The following is a 20,898-nucleotide window of genomic DNA, read 5'->3' on the forward strand; positions in this document are numbered from 1 at the left end:
AGGTATTATTTGGAGGTCACTATTTTTGGAACCATTTTTTCTAGCCAGTTATACGAGATGTGTCCAAAAAATATCCGATGAACTGACGTTACTCAGCGGCAACGGCATTCTGGTCCCCTTCAAAATACTCCCCTCCACAAGCCACTACTTTATTCCAACGCTCCTCCCACTTCCGGAAACACTCCTTAAATTCATTTTGGGGAATGGCTAACAGGTCCTTCGTCGTATTTAGTTTTATTTGTTCAACATCGTCAAATCTTTGTCCTTTCAAAGGAATTTTTAATTTCGGAAATAGCCAGAAGTCACAAGGAGCTATGTCAGGAGTGTAGGGAGGCTGTGTAGTTGGTTGATATCGTGTTTGACCAAAAAACGCTGAATAAGATTTGAGGAATGAGCTGGCGTGTTGTTGTGGTGCAGGATCCAGTCACAGCTTGTCCACAGTTCAGGTCGTTTCCTTCGCACTGCACCTCGTAGCCGCCTTAGGACCTCAAGATAATACTCTTATTCACTGTCTGGCCTCTTGGAGCATATTCGTGATGAAAAAACGCCGTCCTGGTAAAAAAAAACTGTCAGCATTGTCTTGACATTGCTTTAACTTTGTCTTGCTTTTTTCGGCCGTTGCTCTTCACGAGTTTTCCACTGTGAAGATTGAGCCTTTGTTTCAGGGTCGTAGCCATAAACCCATGACTCATCACCAGTAATAACTTTTTTAAGTAGCCCTGGGTCACTTTTTATCAAATCCAGATTGTCCTGTGCGACAGTTCTTCTGGTCTTCTGTCAGCAGCCAAAGAACAAATTTTGCCGAAACATGGTTCATTTTCAAATCTTCATGTAAAATGTTACAAACTGACGATTTTGGTATTCCTAAATCATCTTCCAGCTCTCGGACAGTCAATAGACGGTTTTCATTAATTGCTGCACGAACACGTTCAACATTTTCAGCGTTTCTGGCCGTTGAAGACCTGCCAGATGTCATCACTCTCCACTGATATGCGGCCATTTTTAAACCGCCTAAACCACTCTTTTATTTGTGTATCGCCCATAGACACGTCACCATAAGCTTTTCGTATCATAGTAATCGTATCTGATGCTGAATGGCCAAGTTTTTGGCAAAATTTAATGTAAATACACTGCTCAACACGTTCAGTCATATTGAAATGCGACGCACACACACGGCAGTACTGTACGGAACAGAGCGCTGTGACTCACTGAGTGACCGGATTGTATTCAATGCCTAATATGGGAAGGAGTAGGCTCGCCCCTCCTCTCCAATACCGGTTCGAGTCGGTCGGTTACGCCGCGGCCGCCTACTGGTCGGCAGTCGGATACTTTTTGGACAGACCTTGTATTCATATATGTAGGTAAATACATAAATATGTATTATAAATATAACCATTAACAAGTGCTCATGTGATATCAGCTTGAATTTTGATACTATTTCACAGGATGTTTTTCTTTCTTAACCAGAGGTGTGGGAAGGCACCATCAAAGCCTGGACTGATGACCAGGGTCATTTCCGATCGGTACTTTCCGTCCTCAGATCGTTCCAACATGATCAGACATTGGAAAATTTGGATGATCTGGAATGTGATCTGAGGTCAGAAAAATACCTATCGAAATGTCCCTGGCCATCAGTGCGGGCTTCATTGATACTTAGCAGCACTTCTGGCCAAAAAAAGGGAACATAGTACTCAAATTCAAGCTCAGATGATGTGAGCGCTCGTAAAGGTTACCTTCAAATTTGGTATTTCTAGTAACATATGTACGACAATTTAATCTAAACCTACTTATATTTTGTAATAAAAGTAGTAGATACGGACAAAGTAGTCTCCTCGCCAACATCCTTCTTTTAGGGAGGCAGAAACAAGAACCAATTTTCACAATGACATGTAATTTTCATAGTAAATTAAATAAAGTCTGTTTCTTCTAATAATATAGTTTTTTGGGTCCGGTTAGACAAAATCTTTAAAAAAATAGTGGCCTTCAGATAATACTAAAAGTTGTCACAGACATCCCAGCATTTACACTAAATGGACATAAGCAATTTAGTTAAAATGACTAGGCCTAGTTAAAGTTTTACTGAATTTTGACTATAGGGCACTGTACAAGGAATTGGCTGTATTAGAGTTAAAATGTTTACTATAAAATAAAGATTTAGATTTCATAACTTGGCTGATAAAGAGCTATAGCCCACAAAAGGGCTGTTTGCTCATGTTAGGCAATTGGTAAATACTAAATATATTGACTATTACTCCTTCTTAAAACCCACTAAGCATCTAACATAATGTTTTTAATTCACACCTGTTTTTATGGTTTTTTTCACTCTTTTTTACAAAATTCATAAGCAATTGAGTTTATAATTTGAATTCTATTTGAATAATAATATGAATATCCTACAATATTTTTGTGGAGGATCAATATAATTAGACAGATTCTCAACACTGTAGAATCTGCTACATAGGCAATTTAAAATTTATTTGTTAATATTTATGGGAGAAAATATACGAGAAAATATAGAGTTTAATTAATTAGTGAATTACACATAAATTAAATAATGTAATTTCTCAAGAAAGGGTCTGAGGATGTAGATACAGTGAGATAGCAGGTTTTTTGGGTAGCCTAGTTTGTTAATGTGATGACATTTGGGCTAGTTTGAAGATTACTTTGTTCTCTCTGACCTTGTGATTGGATAGTTGGAGGCCAAAGGCTTGGTTTTTAGTTCACTGGTTTACTGGAAGGGGAGGTATTTAAATAGCTACGACACACGATTTTCAGCATCTTTTTGGAGTGTTATTTTGCGGTTAATTTAGTTTGTGGTTTTCATCTTATTAGTACCGTTACCCATCTGCAAGGGATTTTGAGAGTATTGTATAAATTAAAAAAAAGGAGGTACTTTGGGATTATACCGACCACACAGTATGAAGAACACAAAAATATAAATTTATAGAAACAAAAATGATAGAACGAAAAAACCACTCTTTAATTACAAAATTACAAACTTACAACGATTATCAATTGTTAATGGGGTCAGATTCCGTTATATACCCCCAACGCTTTAACTTTTTTCAATGAACTTAGAACGTTATAAAACGATGTAGTTGAGTAACAGAACTAACATTCCATCAATCAATAAGCATTTCCAGGTATTGTGATCGGTATTGTTGTCACTGTTATCTTATATTTCTCGAGAATCCCGATTACGGCAGGCCGCGCGGCATCACATGATTATTTAAGTTTTTTGCACTGTACATAATTGTCTTTCCTTTACAATTCAGTTTATATTTCTGATCAGCCCCTCTAGAATTTGATATTTTACTGATAGGTACTATCTCGAGGAATGTTTTTCTTTCGTTGACATCAGCGCGGGCTTCGGCAGCTGAAGCCCGCACTGATGGCAGGAGGCACTCGCATTTTGGGTGGCGGAGTGTGATCAAGAATAAAAACAAGTTTTTTTCAATAAAGAGTTTAGTTTTTGTTTGGTAATGTTTGTTTTTGTTGAATTTTTGTGTTTGGAGCAATGTAGGGGTAAAACACGGAAGTACAACAAAGCGACGCACCAGCTGAACGGGCGGCGAGACTCTGCAATCACGTTATCTACTAGACCGCTCGACTTTGACCTCTGTCTGAGGATGGAGAGGGGTTTGCGATAAGACAATTCCTGTTTTATATTGATGAAATATTGTTCTACGCTAATCTAGTAATCAGTAGAAGCAAAATGTCAAATAACGATTCATGTCTGGGTGTGGTCGGTATAATCTCAAAGTACCAAAAAGGAAATAAGAAGATTCGAATTCACTAAATAATTAACGGAAGTTTCCAAGAGAGCACATATGTCGTTGCAAGTATAGTTCAGAGTATATTCTTCAATTTTAATATTATTTTAAAGTTACTGGTAGTAACTATTTATTAGTCAACAGTCAGAATAATTATTATACATCAAGATATAAAGCTTTTAACAAATATTTTGGGGTGAAACATAGTTAGATTACAGTTTGAACTTTGTGTCTATACCAACAGTAACCAGTTGCAACATAAGTGGTGCAAAGAAGTTTTCCGGAAGTTTTTAGTTCAGTTTTATTTAGCCTCATTTATAATACAGAAAAATATATTTTATTTTGAATTAAATTATAAATTTTATTTCATTTGAGTTTTATAAGAAAGCAAAATTGTTAGTTCGATTTTATTTCTGAAGCAAGAAGTTAACTATAATTTAGTTTATTTTAACTGAAGGAAGAAAACATTTTAAAACAAAAGTGGTTGTGTAAGCTTTTGGGAATTAAAATTTTAATATATAACAAGTACAAGGATTGTTATTTAAGTCCAAATTAATGAATTGCCAGTTAAAAAACAGGTTTTAAAGTGATTTGAGAAAGTATTCTCCTATCTATATACCCTAACGAATATAATTAATTAATTTTGAAATTAAATAATTAAGTGCAGTTAAACTAATCAATATATTAAATAAAGGGATTTTGTAAAACTTGCGGATCTCTTTACAAACACCAAATATAAATATTAAAAAAATATAAAAATTGCAATTGCTTTTCAAAATGATACTACACGAATCAGACTAAGAATAGTACATGTAAATACTGAAAAGGTATATGTAACTGAAATATTGCATCCATTTGAATTTAGAGTAGCCAAATTATGCCAAATTTTATTAATAAATACTAAAATATAAATGTTAAAAAGTTATGTAATAGCTTAACATATAATGTCTTTATTTTTATACAAGATTAGAAATGTTTGTCTGATTGCAGGTAATGAACATTACAACAATACAATATAATTTTCATGTATAAGACACATTTTTTTTTAGGCTAAATATTAAAGGTGACCTACAAATGAACAGTTTCAAGTTATGTAAATATTTACTGAAGAGATCTGGTCCATCGTGCTAATTGGTAACAGAAAAAAGCACTTGTTTTAGACATTGTTGCATGTAGTTCAAAGTACGAAGTTCACCTGATATATCAGTTTGTGAAAACAATGTAAACCAACATAAGTAGGATTCCAGATTGACATTAAATAAAAGACAACTAAACATGAAGAACGAGTCACAAGCTATCAATCCAAGATACAAATAAGGCTGATAGCCCAGTCAAATCAGCCATGATTAAAACTCCTGACTATATTATTCTATGTAACAGAGCAATGGCAGACATTAGCCACAACACTAGAATTACATAGAATTTAAACATCCATTACGAAAAAATAGAAAACAATACATCTATTTCTATCCATTCTGACACAATAATAGTGACCCAGTCTATTTTAACATGTACTCAAGACACTTAACTTTTACATTGAATATGAAGAAAGACACCACTTACTAGGGCTGCAGTATAATAAGCAGCCACCACTACAATTGAATCATCGATACTCATGATTATCTAAACAATCGAATTCTAAATGTCGAGCCAAATAACATTATAGGTATTTCATATTATAGTACAGGTCAGCTGTTTTTATATCTAAAAAAATATAAAATTTATATTATCAATATAATAATTTATTGATGAATATAAAGCTATCAAGACTATGTGTATTTATAAAATGCAACAAACCAAACCGTGTAACATTTAGCTACTTTATATTACTTTGAAGAATAAATATGTATGACAACTGGTGACATATAAAACACATATATATCACCATTATATTGTGGCCGTTGCTCAGATACCATACAAATTATTTTTACTTTGAATAAATTTTGAACAAGATTGTTTATAATTACATAGTTTTTGTATTCGATAGTTTAGTTATTTCTAATCGATAATGGTATCCTGATTCAATTATGATGGTGGTTGCTTACTACACTGCAGCTAAAAAACAATGCAAGTACAAAATTAGATCCTAAAGCATTTTTTACATAAGTATGCTGTATTAGGTTAGCCTGTACGTAGAATACTTTTTTAATGTTTTCTTTAGCCAAATTACCTAAAACAATCTTAAACCACTTTCAACAATTTTTAAAATAGTGTATTTTTAAAGTACCTAGGATAACAAACTAAGGTGGGGTAGGTATGAGAAGTTATCCTCTCCACATAAGGCTGTGCAATATAATAAGCACATGATAATCAAACCAGCAAACCAAATTTTAATTAAAAATAGCCCTAAACTGAACTAACTTTTAAATGAATACATACACATGTCATTTATTCTATTTACAATATTAATTACTTCCATTTTTTAAATGTATTAAATAACAATATTGTTTAAAATTAAATCACAAAAAATATAATTATTCTTGTTGTCATTTGAGCAATTAATGGCTACAAGTACAATAGCAACGAATTTCCGTTATTTGTGCCACAAGCTGAAAGAAACATCCTTTAAAATGGTAAGAAGTAACTAAATGTTACATAGCTAGCTTTGTTTGTTACAGTTAATAAATACACATAGCCTAAATAGTCTTTGTTCATTATTAAATTATTACATACAAAACCAGCTGAACTTTACTGTAATTTGAAATAACCGTAACGTAATTCAGTTCAACATTTTGGTTTTAGTACTTTAGATAATTATAAACATAAAGTGTGGTGTAGCCGCTTATTATACTGCAGCCTGTGTTTACATGGTAATACAATAATTCTCTACAAAAGCCCGGACTTTTTTTTTTGCCAAATAATAATGGCAAAAGACCTTTAATCAGGTTTTCTATGTTAATTATTTCAATGTGTTTATTCAATTTTGCTCCGTGTACCCCTAGTGGTACCTAACAAATTAATTTACATTAGAAACTAAGCAATCTTGCGTCCGACGGGGTACACGTTAGTCTGAGGTATTTATTAAAGTGCAGGATCAAATTTAACAAACCACCAAGACAGGCAAACAATAAAAACGCAGTAAGGAAATGCAACGTGTACCCCATCGGGCGCACAATGCACTTTATGAAAGGTCCAGTGTATATCCGATCGGGTACACGACGGAAGTTGTGAAAAATCACTTGTCCCTTTTGACGACTAGAATGATAAGGTGTCCTATGAGCAACATGGTAGACGTAGAAGATAGATGGAACCTGACAGGCCACTTGCGCTGCATACCAAGTGACACCTTCACCAGAAGCTGCCAGACAAGTTCAACCAGTCCCTAACATCGCAGGCCTAATGACTAGCCCACAGCACCACTACCAAGCTCAGGAGTTTGGGTGTATGAGGAGGAACCTGTTTAAATGTGGAATCAAAATTCACAGTTAAACAGCTAGGTCCCAGAGATTGTCCTGTTAAAACCTCAGATTATTTCCACTTGTTTCTGACTGAAAGACAGTTTAGTGTAATCACCCGGGAAACTAATTTGTATGCCATGAGGAAACTAAGAGAAAAACAAAGTGCTGGTGGTCTGAAGCAAAAATCACGGCTTCACTTATGGCCTAATACCACTGTACAACTGCATGGGCCTTACCAAATGCAAAACTTTTGACATACTGATTGGTCTACAAATCCCCTTGTTCACAGCTTCATATGGTGAGCCTGCGCAGGTTTCAGATGTTGAACACAATGCTGTAACTCACATCCAGGGAGGAGATCTAAAGGTCAACCAGGTCATGACCCTTGGGTAAAAATCGGACCTTTCCAGGATGGAGTGAACTATGTGTTGAAGCAGCACTATGTTCAACATCAAAACCTAAGCTTGAACAAAAGTTTGGTTGTTATGAAGAATCGTTGTGCTTTCATTCAGTACATGCCAAATAAACGGCACACAAGGTTTGGAGTCAAAAGGTTTGAACTTGTAAACTCTAAAACACTGTATATTGTTCAAGTTGAGCTGTCGTCGGGCAAGGACTACTTGGCAGAGAGACAAGATCCATTCACCCAAAAAATTGAACTGAATCTGTTAGAGAAGGGTGGTGGGCTATTAAGCCATTACTGACAACCTCTACACGAAGTTGCCCCAGGCTATGCAACTGCTGGATAACAGCACCTATTTGACAAGGACTATAAACAAGAACTCTAAGGACCTGTCAAAGTCTGTGTTTACTGTTCTTGGTAAAGAACAGTCTTTGTACTTCAGGAGAGGCCCGGTTCTTCTTGTAGGTTACAAGCAGAAACCTACAAGGAAACCAGTCTACTTGATTTTGACTGTTTACCATGCTCAGGATCAACTCCATGCAGTTGTGGGAGTGGCACAGAAGCCATCAAATCTTATGTGATAGACCAGTACAATAATACTGATGGGTGGTGTGGACTGCAAAGACAAGTCCCTGTAACATTGTTCCTACTCCAGGCACACACTGAAGTATTGGAAAAAGATCTTTTTCAACTTGCTGGACTTGTATGTACGCATATCAGAGCATCCCTAACACACCCATGTCCAGGAAGAAATTCATCCTGGAGTTGATTAGGGACCTGTCATCTCTTTCTAAACTCACACCAGCTGTTGAACCTGGAGGAGACGTAGGCACCCACCACTTCATGAAAAGATGCCAGACAAGAAAATGAGAGTCTACGATATGTGCACCGCAAAGAAAAGGACTTCATTGTGGAGTCCAGGGTGCAATGTGGAGTCCACAAGAATGTTTTCATCAGGCTTAATCAGGCTTATCAAGAAAAACTGGAAAATATACTAATTGGGGCCTAAACCATCAAAACCCCTAGAAACCACACCACACTACAGAGAAAAATCTGACAATACCAAAAGTGACACAGTCCGTCAAGTCCGTAACAAGACTAGCAGGCCCGCCCACAAAAACTAACAAACACTTATTCCAGGCAGCTGGCAATAAGCAAATAAATAAGTTCAGTGTGTCACTTCAAGTAAAAAAATCAACTGAAAAACCAAAGGTCTCAGCTATTAAGCTCTCAACTCATTCGACAGAAAAAGAAAGCACTAAGTGGCTGTCCCTACACAAGAACACAAAGATCACAAGAAAACCAGCAGATGAAAATCAGTGATGGACCTCCACTGAATGCAAGAAGAAGGAGTAAAGATGAAAGCTACAACGACTTCTTTGTTAAAAACATTGACTTCTATATAACGCTCAAGAAGAAAGAAATGGACTCAGAAATCATGTGGAAAAAACAGGATCCAGTGAGGACCCTGACCCAACACCACACCTAGAGTCTAATCTAACGGCCTCCTCATCAAAAGAAGATCATAGACAACAACAAATAATCTGACCCAGGATGAAACCTACCAACAACACTTTTTTTTAGACAACCGCAAACTGAGAAATAAAAATCCCTGACAAAACCTAAAACAATGACATTATCAGAAAGCATGCAAGACCAATATAAACAAAACACTAAACGAGCCCCTTCAAGAATAAAAAAACTTTCCATACTACACCAAAATGTAGATAGAATCTCTAATAAAATAGAACGACTTAATGCTCTCCTAAACAACCCTTGATCCTGATGTCCTAATTGTCACAGAGCATGGACTAAAGAAAGAAATACTGGAACACACAAGATTGACTGGGTATAAATTGACGGCCAATTTCTGCAGGGAGTGCCACCTGAAGGGAGGAGTCGCAATCTACACTAAAGCGACACTACAGGGAAGTGTTGAAATTATAGAAACTCAAGAATTGAGCATTGAAATGACCTGTGAAGTAGTAGCCTTAAAGGTAAGCCTAGGTAAAACTACATCCTATCTCATTGGCACATACAGGACAAAACACAACTTATCACTTGGACTTGAGGTAATATCTGACTTGCTTGAAAGAACCCCAACAGCTAACCATCCAGTGATACTTATGGGTGACTTAAACATAGACTGTCTGGACAAGAAAAGTGACTATTTTCAACTGCAAGACATGCTGACAAGCTTTAATATGCACAGACTTGACCTCCCCCCCACCAGAATTACTCCAACCTCCAGGTCATCCATAGATAGTGTCTGCACAAATCTTCAAAACGAAGAACTTGAAGTCCAAATCATTGAAGGGCTATCTGATCACACAGGTCAGCTCTGCAATATAACTTGGTGAAGAGCGATGGCCCAACCAAAATCCCCACCATTGAATGCAGAAATCTTAATAAAAAGAACCTTCTTCACCTTAAAACAGAAACTGGGTGGAAGTATACACTGCTGGAGAAGTAAACACAGCCTATAATAACTTCAACTACATCCTGACAAACGCATTGAATAATACCTGTCCTTTGATTAAATTTAAGAAAAGAAATCTAAGACCCAAAATAAAAGACCTTCAGGCGATTCATCTAAAAACCAGAATTTTTGGAAGCTCAGGACAGGTACAATATAATCGGGAAAGAAGAAGATAAAAGGAATGCAAGTCAACTGAAAAAGGAATATGATTTATACCTGAGGACACTAAGACGACAAGCCACAGCCAAGATCATATCTGAAGCCAACGACAAAGCAAAAGCAGTGTGGAAGATAATAAACACAGAAAGAAAAAGTAGAAATGAAGCCACATCACCTACAGAACTCGACATCAGTGGCAAACGCACATCAGACCCAACAATGATGGCAGATCATTTTAATAACTTTTTTATAAGTGGTTGCAGATGAGACGTTACAAAGAAGTAAACAGCCTTGCAACCAACAACTGTCTGTAGAGACAGAGAACCTGAACACTCCTTCACTAGTTCTCTACCCCACAAATTGTGAAGAGGTTTATAAGACTATAAGCTCTCTAAAACCTAAAACCTCATCTGGGTATGACGGGATATCAGCTAAATTAATTAAGACCTGCAAGGAAGAACTAGTTAACCCACTGGTTGAGATTATAAATAAATCATATTCCTCAGGGACCTTTCCCAAACGCCTTAAAACTGTCAAAAGTATATCCTAAGTTTAAACAGGGATCTACTACTCAAACATCAAACTACAGGCCGATTTCTCTAATATCGACCTTTTTCTAAACTGAATAGAAAAACTGACCCTGACTAGACTCTTTCACCACCTATCTAATAATGGACTTCTCCCAACCCAACAACATGGATTTCTCCCTGGCAGATCAACCACCTCAGCTTTAATCAACTTAACAGAATACATAATTGACCAACTTGAAGTCGGTAACACCACCACTGCCATTTTCCTGGACTATAGCAAGGCTTTCGACTCCCTTAATCATGACCATCTTATGAAGAAATTGGCCACGCTAGGAATTCGAGGACAAGCTCATGACTGGTTCAAAAGCTACCTCACAGGAAGAAATCAAATAGTTGAGATGAGCTATGTCACCAACAAAAACCATTCAACAGGTCAAGTCCAAGCCAAAGAGTATTCATCCGAGGAGTTCCACAAGGGTCCGTACTGGGGGCCAGTTCTCTTTATCCTATACACCAGTGACTTCACAAGATATCTGAATAGCTATAGCCAATGCATTATGTAATGCAGACGACACTGTCCTACTTCTTAGTGATGAAAACCCTAATCAGCTGGAAGTAGCATCACACATAGCTTTTTAACATGGCAGTCCAATACTGTCAAATCAAAATGACCTTGTTATTAATGAGAAAAAGACTCAACAGTTAATCCTGGGAAGGCACAAAGACAACACATGTCGACTACCCGAATCAGAAGATAACAACGTGACAAAATATTTAGGTATACTAATTGACGACTCTCTTTCCTGGACACCTCATATAGGACCACCTCTGTAACAAGCTGAGTACAGGCCTCTTTGTAGTGCGAAGAATAAAGTGGATAGCCAATGCAGACACTGCAAAGACTGCATACCACTCACTATTTGAGAGTCATCTGCGCTATGGAGCTTCAGTTTGGGGTGCTACAACAAAGCACAATCTGGATCGACTATTGATCATACAAAAACGTGCCATAAGAATACTGGCCGAGCTTCAGCCCAGAGAAAGCTGTAGAGAATCGTTCAAAACCCTAAACATTCTCACAGTAGTAAAGGCAAACCTCTACATTATGGAAACAATAAATACACCATCATCTAAAGTCACTACAGCCTTTGAAAACAGCAGGCCAGATGCATCACTACAATACCCGGCATAGAGCAAACTACTGTCTCCCTATCCACCACCGCTCACTGACAGAAAGAAAAAACCAAGCTACGCTGGAGGAAAAATGTGGAACGCCCTACCCTTGCAGCTGAAGACAATTGGAGGACAACGTTTCCATGAAGAGCTCAAAAAATTGGCTACTGGCCAACCCCATTTCTACACGATATCAGAATTCATGAACCGGGGATAACAGCAAAACATTTACATTACAATCAACCTAATGTATAAGCATATCACAATTTTTTATTTTTATAACCTCGTAAAACTTGTATTTATGACGCTAACACTGTTCTTGAAGAACATGTAAATAAAGAAGTATTGTCTATTGTCTAATTGTCTATTGTCAACTGGAACATTATTGAAGGCAACCATGCAGGGGGTAAAAGCAGGTTGCAGAGGAGAACAGTGACTCAGATTAGTAATCTTGTGAAAGCCTAGTGTATATGTTTTATGTTTTTTATTTTTCAAAGCTCTGTATATATTTCCAATTACATAAACAATTTGAATTTTTTGTACATCTGGACATACAACTGACATAACATGATATCCTGTACAAGATTGAAACAAGAAAATTGTTTGTAGAAAGTGTAATTTTTTCATTTTTTTTTTGTTTTTTTGACTCTCCATACTCTGCAATTTTGTTTTGAAATGTGTAGTTATCTTTATTTAAGTTGATTTACATGAATTGCTCGTTTTTGCTTTTATTACACGTTTTCACATTTTTACACATATTTTCAGTTTTTTTGTATTATTCCTAAAAACCTATATACGGTATATACAGTTCAACTCCCGATTATCCGCGGAATAGGGTGGCTTGGCGGCCGCGGATAACGTGATTCGCGGATAATCCGCAAAAACGTAAAGAAAGGCAAAGAAAAACTCGAAATAAGCAAAGTAGGACATTTAATGACTTATAAAACTAAGTTTTTATTACATTTAAAAGGCTGGAATAAGTTCAAAGTTAACATTACGTACCGGTATTGTATACGTAAGTCTACAGTTAATACAGTATCGAGTACAAACAATTTAAAAGTTAGTAGTACTGTACTGTACATCATAGCTAACTAAAAATATACATAGACGGGAATGAAAATACAGTACTGTTCTGTAAATACCCTACTCTAAATAATAAAACTATTTTATATTACATTAACTGCAAATTAATTTGCTTTAAAAAAATCAGTAAGTTTCTTCTGTTTTGTTTTGTTTATGGCACTTAACCCTAATTTGTGATCTAAGTTTACGTAATGTAAGATCGTCTGCAACTGTCCCGAAGTCTTCGCCCTCTAAATATTCAATAAGTCGTTCAACGTGTTGTAGAGCTGATTCATGTGAAACACGCGATTGAGGAGGCATCTCTCTTCTTCTTCATTGTTGTAAATTTTTTCTTCCTCGACTCCCTGAGCTTTGTTAATGATGTCTTCATCACTCAGGAGTTCGTACCCGGGAATCATCAGCATCACAGTTCATCCATTCATTGATGTTTTCGTCATTAACTTGCTCACCCCCCTTCGACGGTTTCTTGCCAATTGTGCTAAAGCTAATGCACAATCTACATCAGATTGATCTTGAAGGGCTTCTTCTTCTAAACTAATATTGCTGTTTTTCTTCACTCGCCATTAGTTTCTTCCATGATTTTTGCAAGGTTGACGATTTTACTGACTTCCAAGCTGCTGCAATGTCGTAAATGCTGTCAAGAATAGAAAAATCTTTCCAGAACGATTTCAGGTCATAACCTTCATTTTATTCTTCTTTCTAGTAAATGGGACCTATAATTCTTTTTGTGGCTGCAATAAACTCCTTGATCCATTGGTTGGATCAAAGGAGTTACATTTGGCGGTAAAAACTTTAAAACAATGTTCCCCATCAACAGATTTCATCACATTTTCAGCGTGATGTGAAGGGGCGTTATCTACTAATAAAACTGCTTTCAGGGGCAAGTTTTTGGACATAAGATGGTTTTCAACTTGTGGGACAAAGTGTTTTTCAAACCATTCTTTGAAGAATTCCTTTGGTCCATCCATCCTTTTTTTTTTTTTGAGAAAAGTACTGAACAGGGAGGGTTTACAGCTCTAGAACCTTTAAAGGACCGTTGTTTTTTGGACTTACCAATAACAACTAAATCTAAATTTATGCTCCCCTGAAGCATTGCCACAACAAAGAATTGTGTATCTTTCCTTACTAGATTTGTGCCCTGGAAACTTGACGTTCTCTTTCAAAAGCAAGTGTACGTGTCGGCAAACATTTCCAAAACAAACCAGATTCGTCTGCATTATAAATCTGGTCTGGAGTCAGATTTTCAGCAGCAACATACTCCTCAAACTCTGCTTTAAAATAGTTCAGCAGCTTCAGTGTCACTGCTGAGTTTTGTCACCTTGCAGTGAAATTTCCCTGATGCCATGGCGTTGCTTAAACTTAGTTAACCAACCAGAAGAAGCATTAAACATACCTTCGAGTCCAAGCAGTTTGTGAAAATGTTCAGCTTTTGCTGCTAGGATCGGACCTGAGATTGGCGTACCTTCACTCCTTAACTGAGCAATCCACTCAAGTAGTACAGCGTCTAGGTGTTCATAGGTAGAAAAGCTTCATTGCCTTTCTCTTTTTCATTGCAGACGACGTTTCAGCACTAGCAGCAAACGACAATAACTTATCTTTTTGTTTAAAGATGTCACGTACGGTCGTTTTCTCCAATGCCATATTCTGCACACAGGTGTTTTTTTTTTTTTTTCAAAACACCGTTTTGTAGTTTTTTTATTATTTCAAGTTTTTGGTTGATTGTTAAAAACAACTCTCTCTTTCGTTTTTCTGACATAGCGAATTAATATAGGGCCTACAGTATACTGATAAAACAAAGTAAAGGCACACCTAGATAAACAGTCAATAAACACACAAGAAAAGACAGTCAATAAGAAATGGCAGAATAGTCAATAACACACGAAAGACACTTCAAAAAGACACAGCAGAACAGTTGACACACGGAAGGCCAGTCACTAAGAAAAGGTGAACAGTCAATACACTAACTAATCAACAAAAATACAGATGTTTTAGAATAACGCAACAAATGTAAAGTAAAACAGTGTAGTGTAGACAATAGGCAGTGACAGACTGATGAGTCATGGCAGATGAGTGACAGTAATGGCTGATGCGCGACAACAGTGCGCAGTGACACAAGGGAGTGGAGGTGGCAGTGGTGGAAATGCTTGGGAAGTGAGACGGGAGGCAAATAAGTGGAGGGGAGCAGACTGAGAGCTGGGTGCCTGCCCGCCTGCCAGACGAGTCACACCGCCACTCTCACTGCTACACATCACGCGTCGCCAACACAACTTACGTCTTCAAATAACTGTCTATACAGTACATTATGTAGTTAATATTCTACCATATTACTTATTACTTAGTTATTAATTCATTTATCACTAATATGCATACAGTAAGTACAGTACATAGGCTATCGTTCGCGGATCGCGGATAATGCGCAAAGCGGATAACCCGCCCGCGGATTAATCGGGAGTTGACTGTATATATATATATTTTTTTTTTTTTTTTTTTTTTTTTTTTTCAAACACTATATAATATTTTACAACTTTTGGCTATCTTGAAGTTTCAAAGTTCTAGGAATAAAATTATTGACAAATAATGGTCTCACGCAATTCATGTAAAACAACAATAAAATAAATTATGGGGAGACTTTAATAAGAACCCTTTAATTGTTATTCGGTTGTTATTATCGAACTATTCATATATTATCCAAATTCAGTATTATATACTAATCATAGGAAATAAATTATAATAAACTAACAGCAAGAATAATACATTACAATTTTTAATAACACAAATTCATAAAATAACAAATCCAACGATGGCCAAGACCTACACATCAGAAATACGTTAAAATATTGATAAATGCGGATAGCAGTGAATAACCGCTTTTGTGAAGGCAGTCACCAAACACAGAATTATAGCTAGAAATGTATTACATCATTTCCTTATATTTATCGTAATTTTCAAATTCTCAACAGGTTAATTACTTCTTGCTGTTTATTGTTTAATGACAAATCACTAATAAGTAGGAATCATATGTTTTATTAAATAAATTGTAATTAAATTATTCATTCGGATAATGAAATGGAATAAAGAGTATAGGTCGCTTATTAAAGTCTACCCTAAATTATATATAGGCTATATCTGTGCCAGCTGCGTAAAGAGTGTTAAGTCAAAAAACATAGTTTTGAGATATTCACGTTTGAAGTTTTCAGTAAAATCTGAAACCTACACTTTTTAATAGTATGTGGACATTTTACTCCTACAGACCTCCTATTTTTCATTAAAATATTAGTTTGTGTATTACCTTAAAAGGTACTATACTTCAAAATAACGTAACAATATTTTTCTTTTATTAGAAAAAAAAATGTAAAACTTTTTTTTGACTTGGACTTAACACGGTTTTACACTAATTGCATGGACTTAACTTATTTTATACTAGAAGAAAGCTGCGATTTGAAACAGTAAACTTTTATTACACTGTCTTTAAATATTTAAATTGTTTGTAGGGTTAAAAAAACAAACTTTAAGTAGTATATTGTTTAATTAAGTCAAAGGCTAGATTAAATATTTATACAAACACAAAAGTTTTACTCTGGCAAACATATTGGTAAATTGACAAAATTTAATTTTTTGTGTTTCGGAATAGCTGTTTAAAAAAAGTTAACAAATCTCTAATCTTACAGAGCAGTGAATTATTAATATTCAAACAATTAATTATTTTTTGAAAATGTCTATTAACCCTTTCCTTTGGCGGTTTGTTTTTATATTTATTTCTTTTCGTTTTATTACATGTTTTTCTTCTTTTTTGGATTTAGTGCGTTCCTCCTTTTTACAACTAATGGTAACTGCCTCTTCAGTTTCTTCATTTGGAATGTCATCTGGTGATAGGTATCCTTTGCTTCCTGTAAAGTCTTCAGGTCTTTATAAAATTGGTGAAAACACAGGTGAAATAAAAGGTAATAGGTCAAGGAGGTTTTTATTTTTGTTTTCAGGGATAGGGTTTTGGCCCTTGTAACGTAGACTAGGGGTCATTGCAAAAGTGGGTTTCATTACATCTCCTTTTAAAACTTATACATTGAAATGACTGATTGGGGGTCCAAGGAAGTTTTGTAGAAAATGATTCCAGGTTCACTTTTTAGGTACTTCAACCACTGCACATTCCTCCAATTGAAACTGTTTCCTACAACATCTTGCTTGCGCTGCTGGAGATCACTTTTGAAAAGCTTAGCAAAGTAAAAAAGTCTTCAAGTTCTTCATTACAATAAAAGGATGCTTTTATCCAGTACTTCGTATAAGCTGGCTCCAATCGTGGGGGTGGTTAATGTTTCTGTGAAAGGTTTTTTTTACGTTTTTCAATTAAGAGCGTGAGATGTATCACACTTCTTGTGCGTATGCCCAGGTATCAAACATTTATGGTTGATTTCATTTAGTCCTGGCGAATTCTGTAGGGTCACCATACACATAGCAGCTATGTATGTGTTTTTGTTCTGGCCCCCACATGTATCTGTTGTACATTGTCAAAACATGTCACATCAGGTTTTGTAGCTTCCGAAATGAACGAAATAGATAAATGAACCCACTTCATTGGCACCTCTACCAGCTATACCTTCATGCCAAAAGGTAGCAGTAAGTTAAGCCTTCAGTGCAGTCGTAGACTGTTAGGTTGAAAGTCCAAAGTTGGCGTTTATAGAAAGCCACAGAACTGTGAACTAGAGGAGTTGGCAGGCATTGCTGCAAATCAAATGTCACTGTTTTAGTGGTATGGTCAACTTTTGATTTTTTCTTTATCTAACTTTTTTAGATTCATATGCAAACTCTGCATCTTCAAGAATTTTTTCTTTTAAATACGCCCCTTTTTCATCTTCCGAAGAAAAAATCTGTGCTTTTACCTGCACCACACATTTCCAAAATCCGCTTAGATCTTGATGACATGATGGTAAACTAACTTGTACACTACATTTCACATTAACCAACAAACTATCAGGTTATGATGATTATTATGTGCTTGTTTTCCAGAGTATGGTCAATACAACTACTGAAAACTAAAGTAGTCAAATCAGGCTTTAAACAGTGTAAAGTGTGTTAACTTAATAAATAAATTAGTGAATAGTGCGATAAGTCACAAATTGCTTGACTTAACACACTAAACACAAATAGACCTTAAGCAGTATAGTTTGAGTAAAATGTGACCATGGACTAAACACACTTTACACAATCAATATTGTTCACTTTTTACTTTATACCATTGGCGCACAAGTGAATAACCTGCTTATTATGTGAAATTGGACTTATCACCTATACACAAACGTAGATATCATTGTTCTGCATGCGGGTGTAGCAATAACTCATTTTGACCAATTTGGACTTAACACTCTTTACGCAGCTGGCACAGATATAACAAAAGTACACCTATTATAAATTCAAGTTAGGATATCTGAAAAGAATGTTATTCTTTACTCTTTTTTTGAAAAACACAATGCATAATACATCAGAATTGCTGTTATATATGTATTTTTAAGATTACAGAAAAATATCTTACGCAACATATAACAATGGCTTGCCATTAACAAGTGAAATGACTCCCACTACTAGGGTTAATGGTCTTGTCTCAGTAAGGCAGGAAACCTTGATTATAACATTGGTTTTGATAATTTGGGTCAATAAAACACACTGTTCCAAAATAATAATGCACAATAAAATATAAAAGAATAATTATCTTAAATTCCAATGTGGAAACTGTCTGTCCAAATGCAAATAAATGTAAGGAATAAGCATGGGGTATTGTATATTTTGGTTTTATAGAAAGAACCCTACTGTAGATGTATTTCCAAACCAAATATGAAATCCTATAAATCTTGCCATTTATATTGATCCTATGTCGAGCAAAGAGGTCATAATGGAGCCAATATTCGAAAACTGAGGAACATAATACAGACTATTGATGGAGAATTTTAAAGAATTAATTTAAACCAAGCAGCTGTCTAGTAACCATTGCAGTCAAAATAGTAAAATAAATTTGTACGAGGATAAAAATAGATTGTCCGCTTACCTTCAATAGAATTCATGTCTTGACTGTTGGTAGAGTGATTTAATAAAGAAATGGTTTCAAATAAAACCTAAGTCTTCAGCAGTTGATCACAAACAAAACGTCAAAATCTACAAACAGACGTCCATTGCCCCAGACAGCTCACGTTCTCATCATGGACAGGACAGGAGTCAGGAGGAATACAGTTTGCCAAAATTACGGTTGTGACTGTCCCAACGTTTTCGTATCTCTAGTCACATTATGATCATAGAGGAACAAATTCTTTTCCAACAAAACAATGTTGAATTTTATATGAGTCAGTTGTTTTATGGTACAGAAATCAAAATACTGTATTATCTAAAGCTTTATTCAAGTTTCAAAGATAATAATATATCATCGGTACTTTGGGATTATACCGACCACACCCAGACATGAATCGTTATTTCACATTTCGTTTCTACTGATTACTAGATTAGCGTAGAACAATATTTCGTCAATATAAAACAGGAATTGTCTTATCGCAAACCCCTCCCCATCCTCAGACAGAGGTCAAAGTCGAGCGTCTAGTAGATAACGTGATTGCAGTCTCGCCGCCCGTTCAGCTGGTGCATCGCTTTGTTGTACTTCCGTGTTTTACCTCTACATTTCTCCAAACACAAAAATTCAACAAAAACAATCATTTACCAAACTAAACTCTTTATTAAAAAAACACTAAAAACTTGTTTTTATTCTTGATCACATTCCGCCACCCAAAATGCGAGTGCCTCCGGCCATCAGCGCGGGCATTGACAGCACCTTCGGTGCTGCCCCGCGCTGATGTCGACGAAAGAAAAACATCCCTCGAGATAGTACCTATCAGTAAAATATCAAATTCTAGAGGGGCTAATCAGAAATATAAATTGAATTGTAATGGAAAGGCAATTATGTACCGTGCAAATCACGTGATGCCGCGCGGCCTGCCGTAATCAGGATTCTCGAGAAAGATAAGATAACAGCGATCACAATACCTGGAAATGCTTGTAAGTTTGTAATTTTGTAATTGAAGAGTTGTTTTTTCGTTCTATCATGTTTGTTTCTATAAATTTCTATTTTTGTGTTCTTCATACTAGTGTGGTCGGTATAATCCCAAAGTACCATATCATCATATCAAACAGGTTATGTAAAAGTATACTGCTCTCATTTCGGTACTATGATGGGCACGCTAATTTCTTGTAAGTATTAAAGTTATCTATTGCAGTTCAATTTCAAAAATTCTTAGTAGTTTTTATTGATAAATGTGTTTATTATTTTCAGCAAAATGTATTTTTCAATGTCTTTGTAATATAAATATGAGAATAATAACCGTCCAAATAAAGGAAAAATGAACGTCCCTATACGGAAACCCTTTTCAGAACTTACATTACAGTTCTCAAGGTCTCACTTGTTAACTATTCAATTATGTCTGTGTATAAAAAAATTTGCCTGGTAGTTCTGGAGATTGAAAAAAAATCGAGATAATACCCTTTAAGCATTTCGGGGGATCCAATCGCGAATGCCCCAGGTCATCAGTACTGCGAAAGCTGGTCTTGCAAGTGACAAACGTAATTCTCATTCAAGATAGTATCTAAGATAATGACATGTATCAAAATTACAGAGGTCTTATAACACACAATTAAGGCATTGTGAACAGCAGAAAATTTTTATTTCAAATACATAATTGGAAGTCCTCATCCTCCCGTAAATAGATGATAACTTTTCAAAATAAAACAATGAAAATTACGGTACGTTTCCACTGAAAACATAATTTATTTATTTATCTTCGGTAAACACCACTTTATAACAGATAATAATATACAAGATGGCAACACATAAAGAGCTCTTATAAAATTTAAGGTAAAAGTTCAATTGAAA

General features: G+C 35.7%; 1 protein-coding gene across 1 annotated transcript in view; it reads right to left on the reverse strand.

Annotated features, from left to right (window-relative positions):
- LOC124365585 (protein IWS1 homolog) overlaps positions 1–19,213 on the reverse strand; it is a 40,114-nt gene extending 20,901 nt beyond the window's left edge. The window contains exon 1 of the mRNA XM_046821577.1: positions 19,033–19,213. Within this exon, the coding sequence (XP_046677533.1) occupies positions 19,033–19,048 (16 nt within the window). The 5' untranslated portion in view covers positions 19,049–19,213. The remainder of the gene's footprint in view (positions 1–19,032) is intronic.
- Positions 19,214–20,898: the final 1,685 nt, after the last annotated feature.

This window comes from Homalodisca vitripennis, chromosome 6, assembly GCF_021130785.1.
Source record: "Homalodisca vitripennis isolate AUS2020 chromosome 6, UT_GWSS_2.1, whole genome shotgun sequence".
In the NCBI taxonomy this organism is placed as follows: domain Eukaryota; kingdom Metazoa; phylum Arthropoda; class Insecta; order Hemiptera; family Cicadellidae; genus Homalodisca; species Homalodisca vitripennis.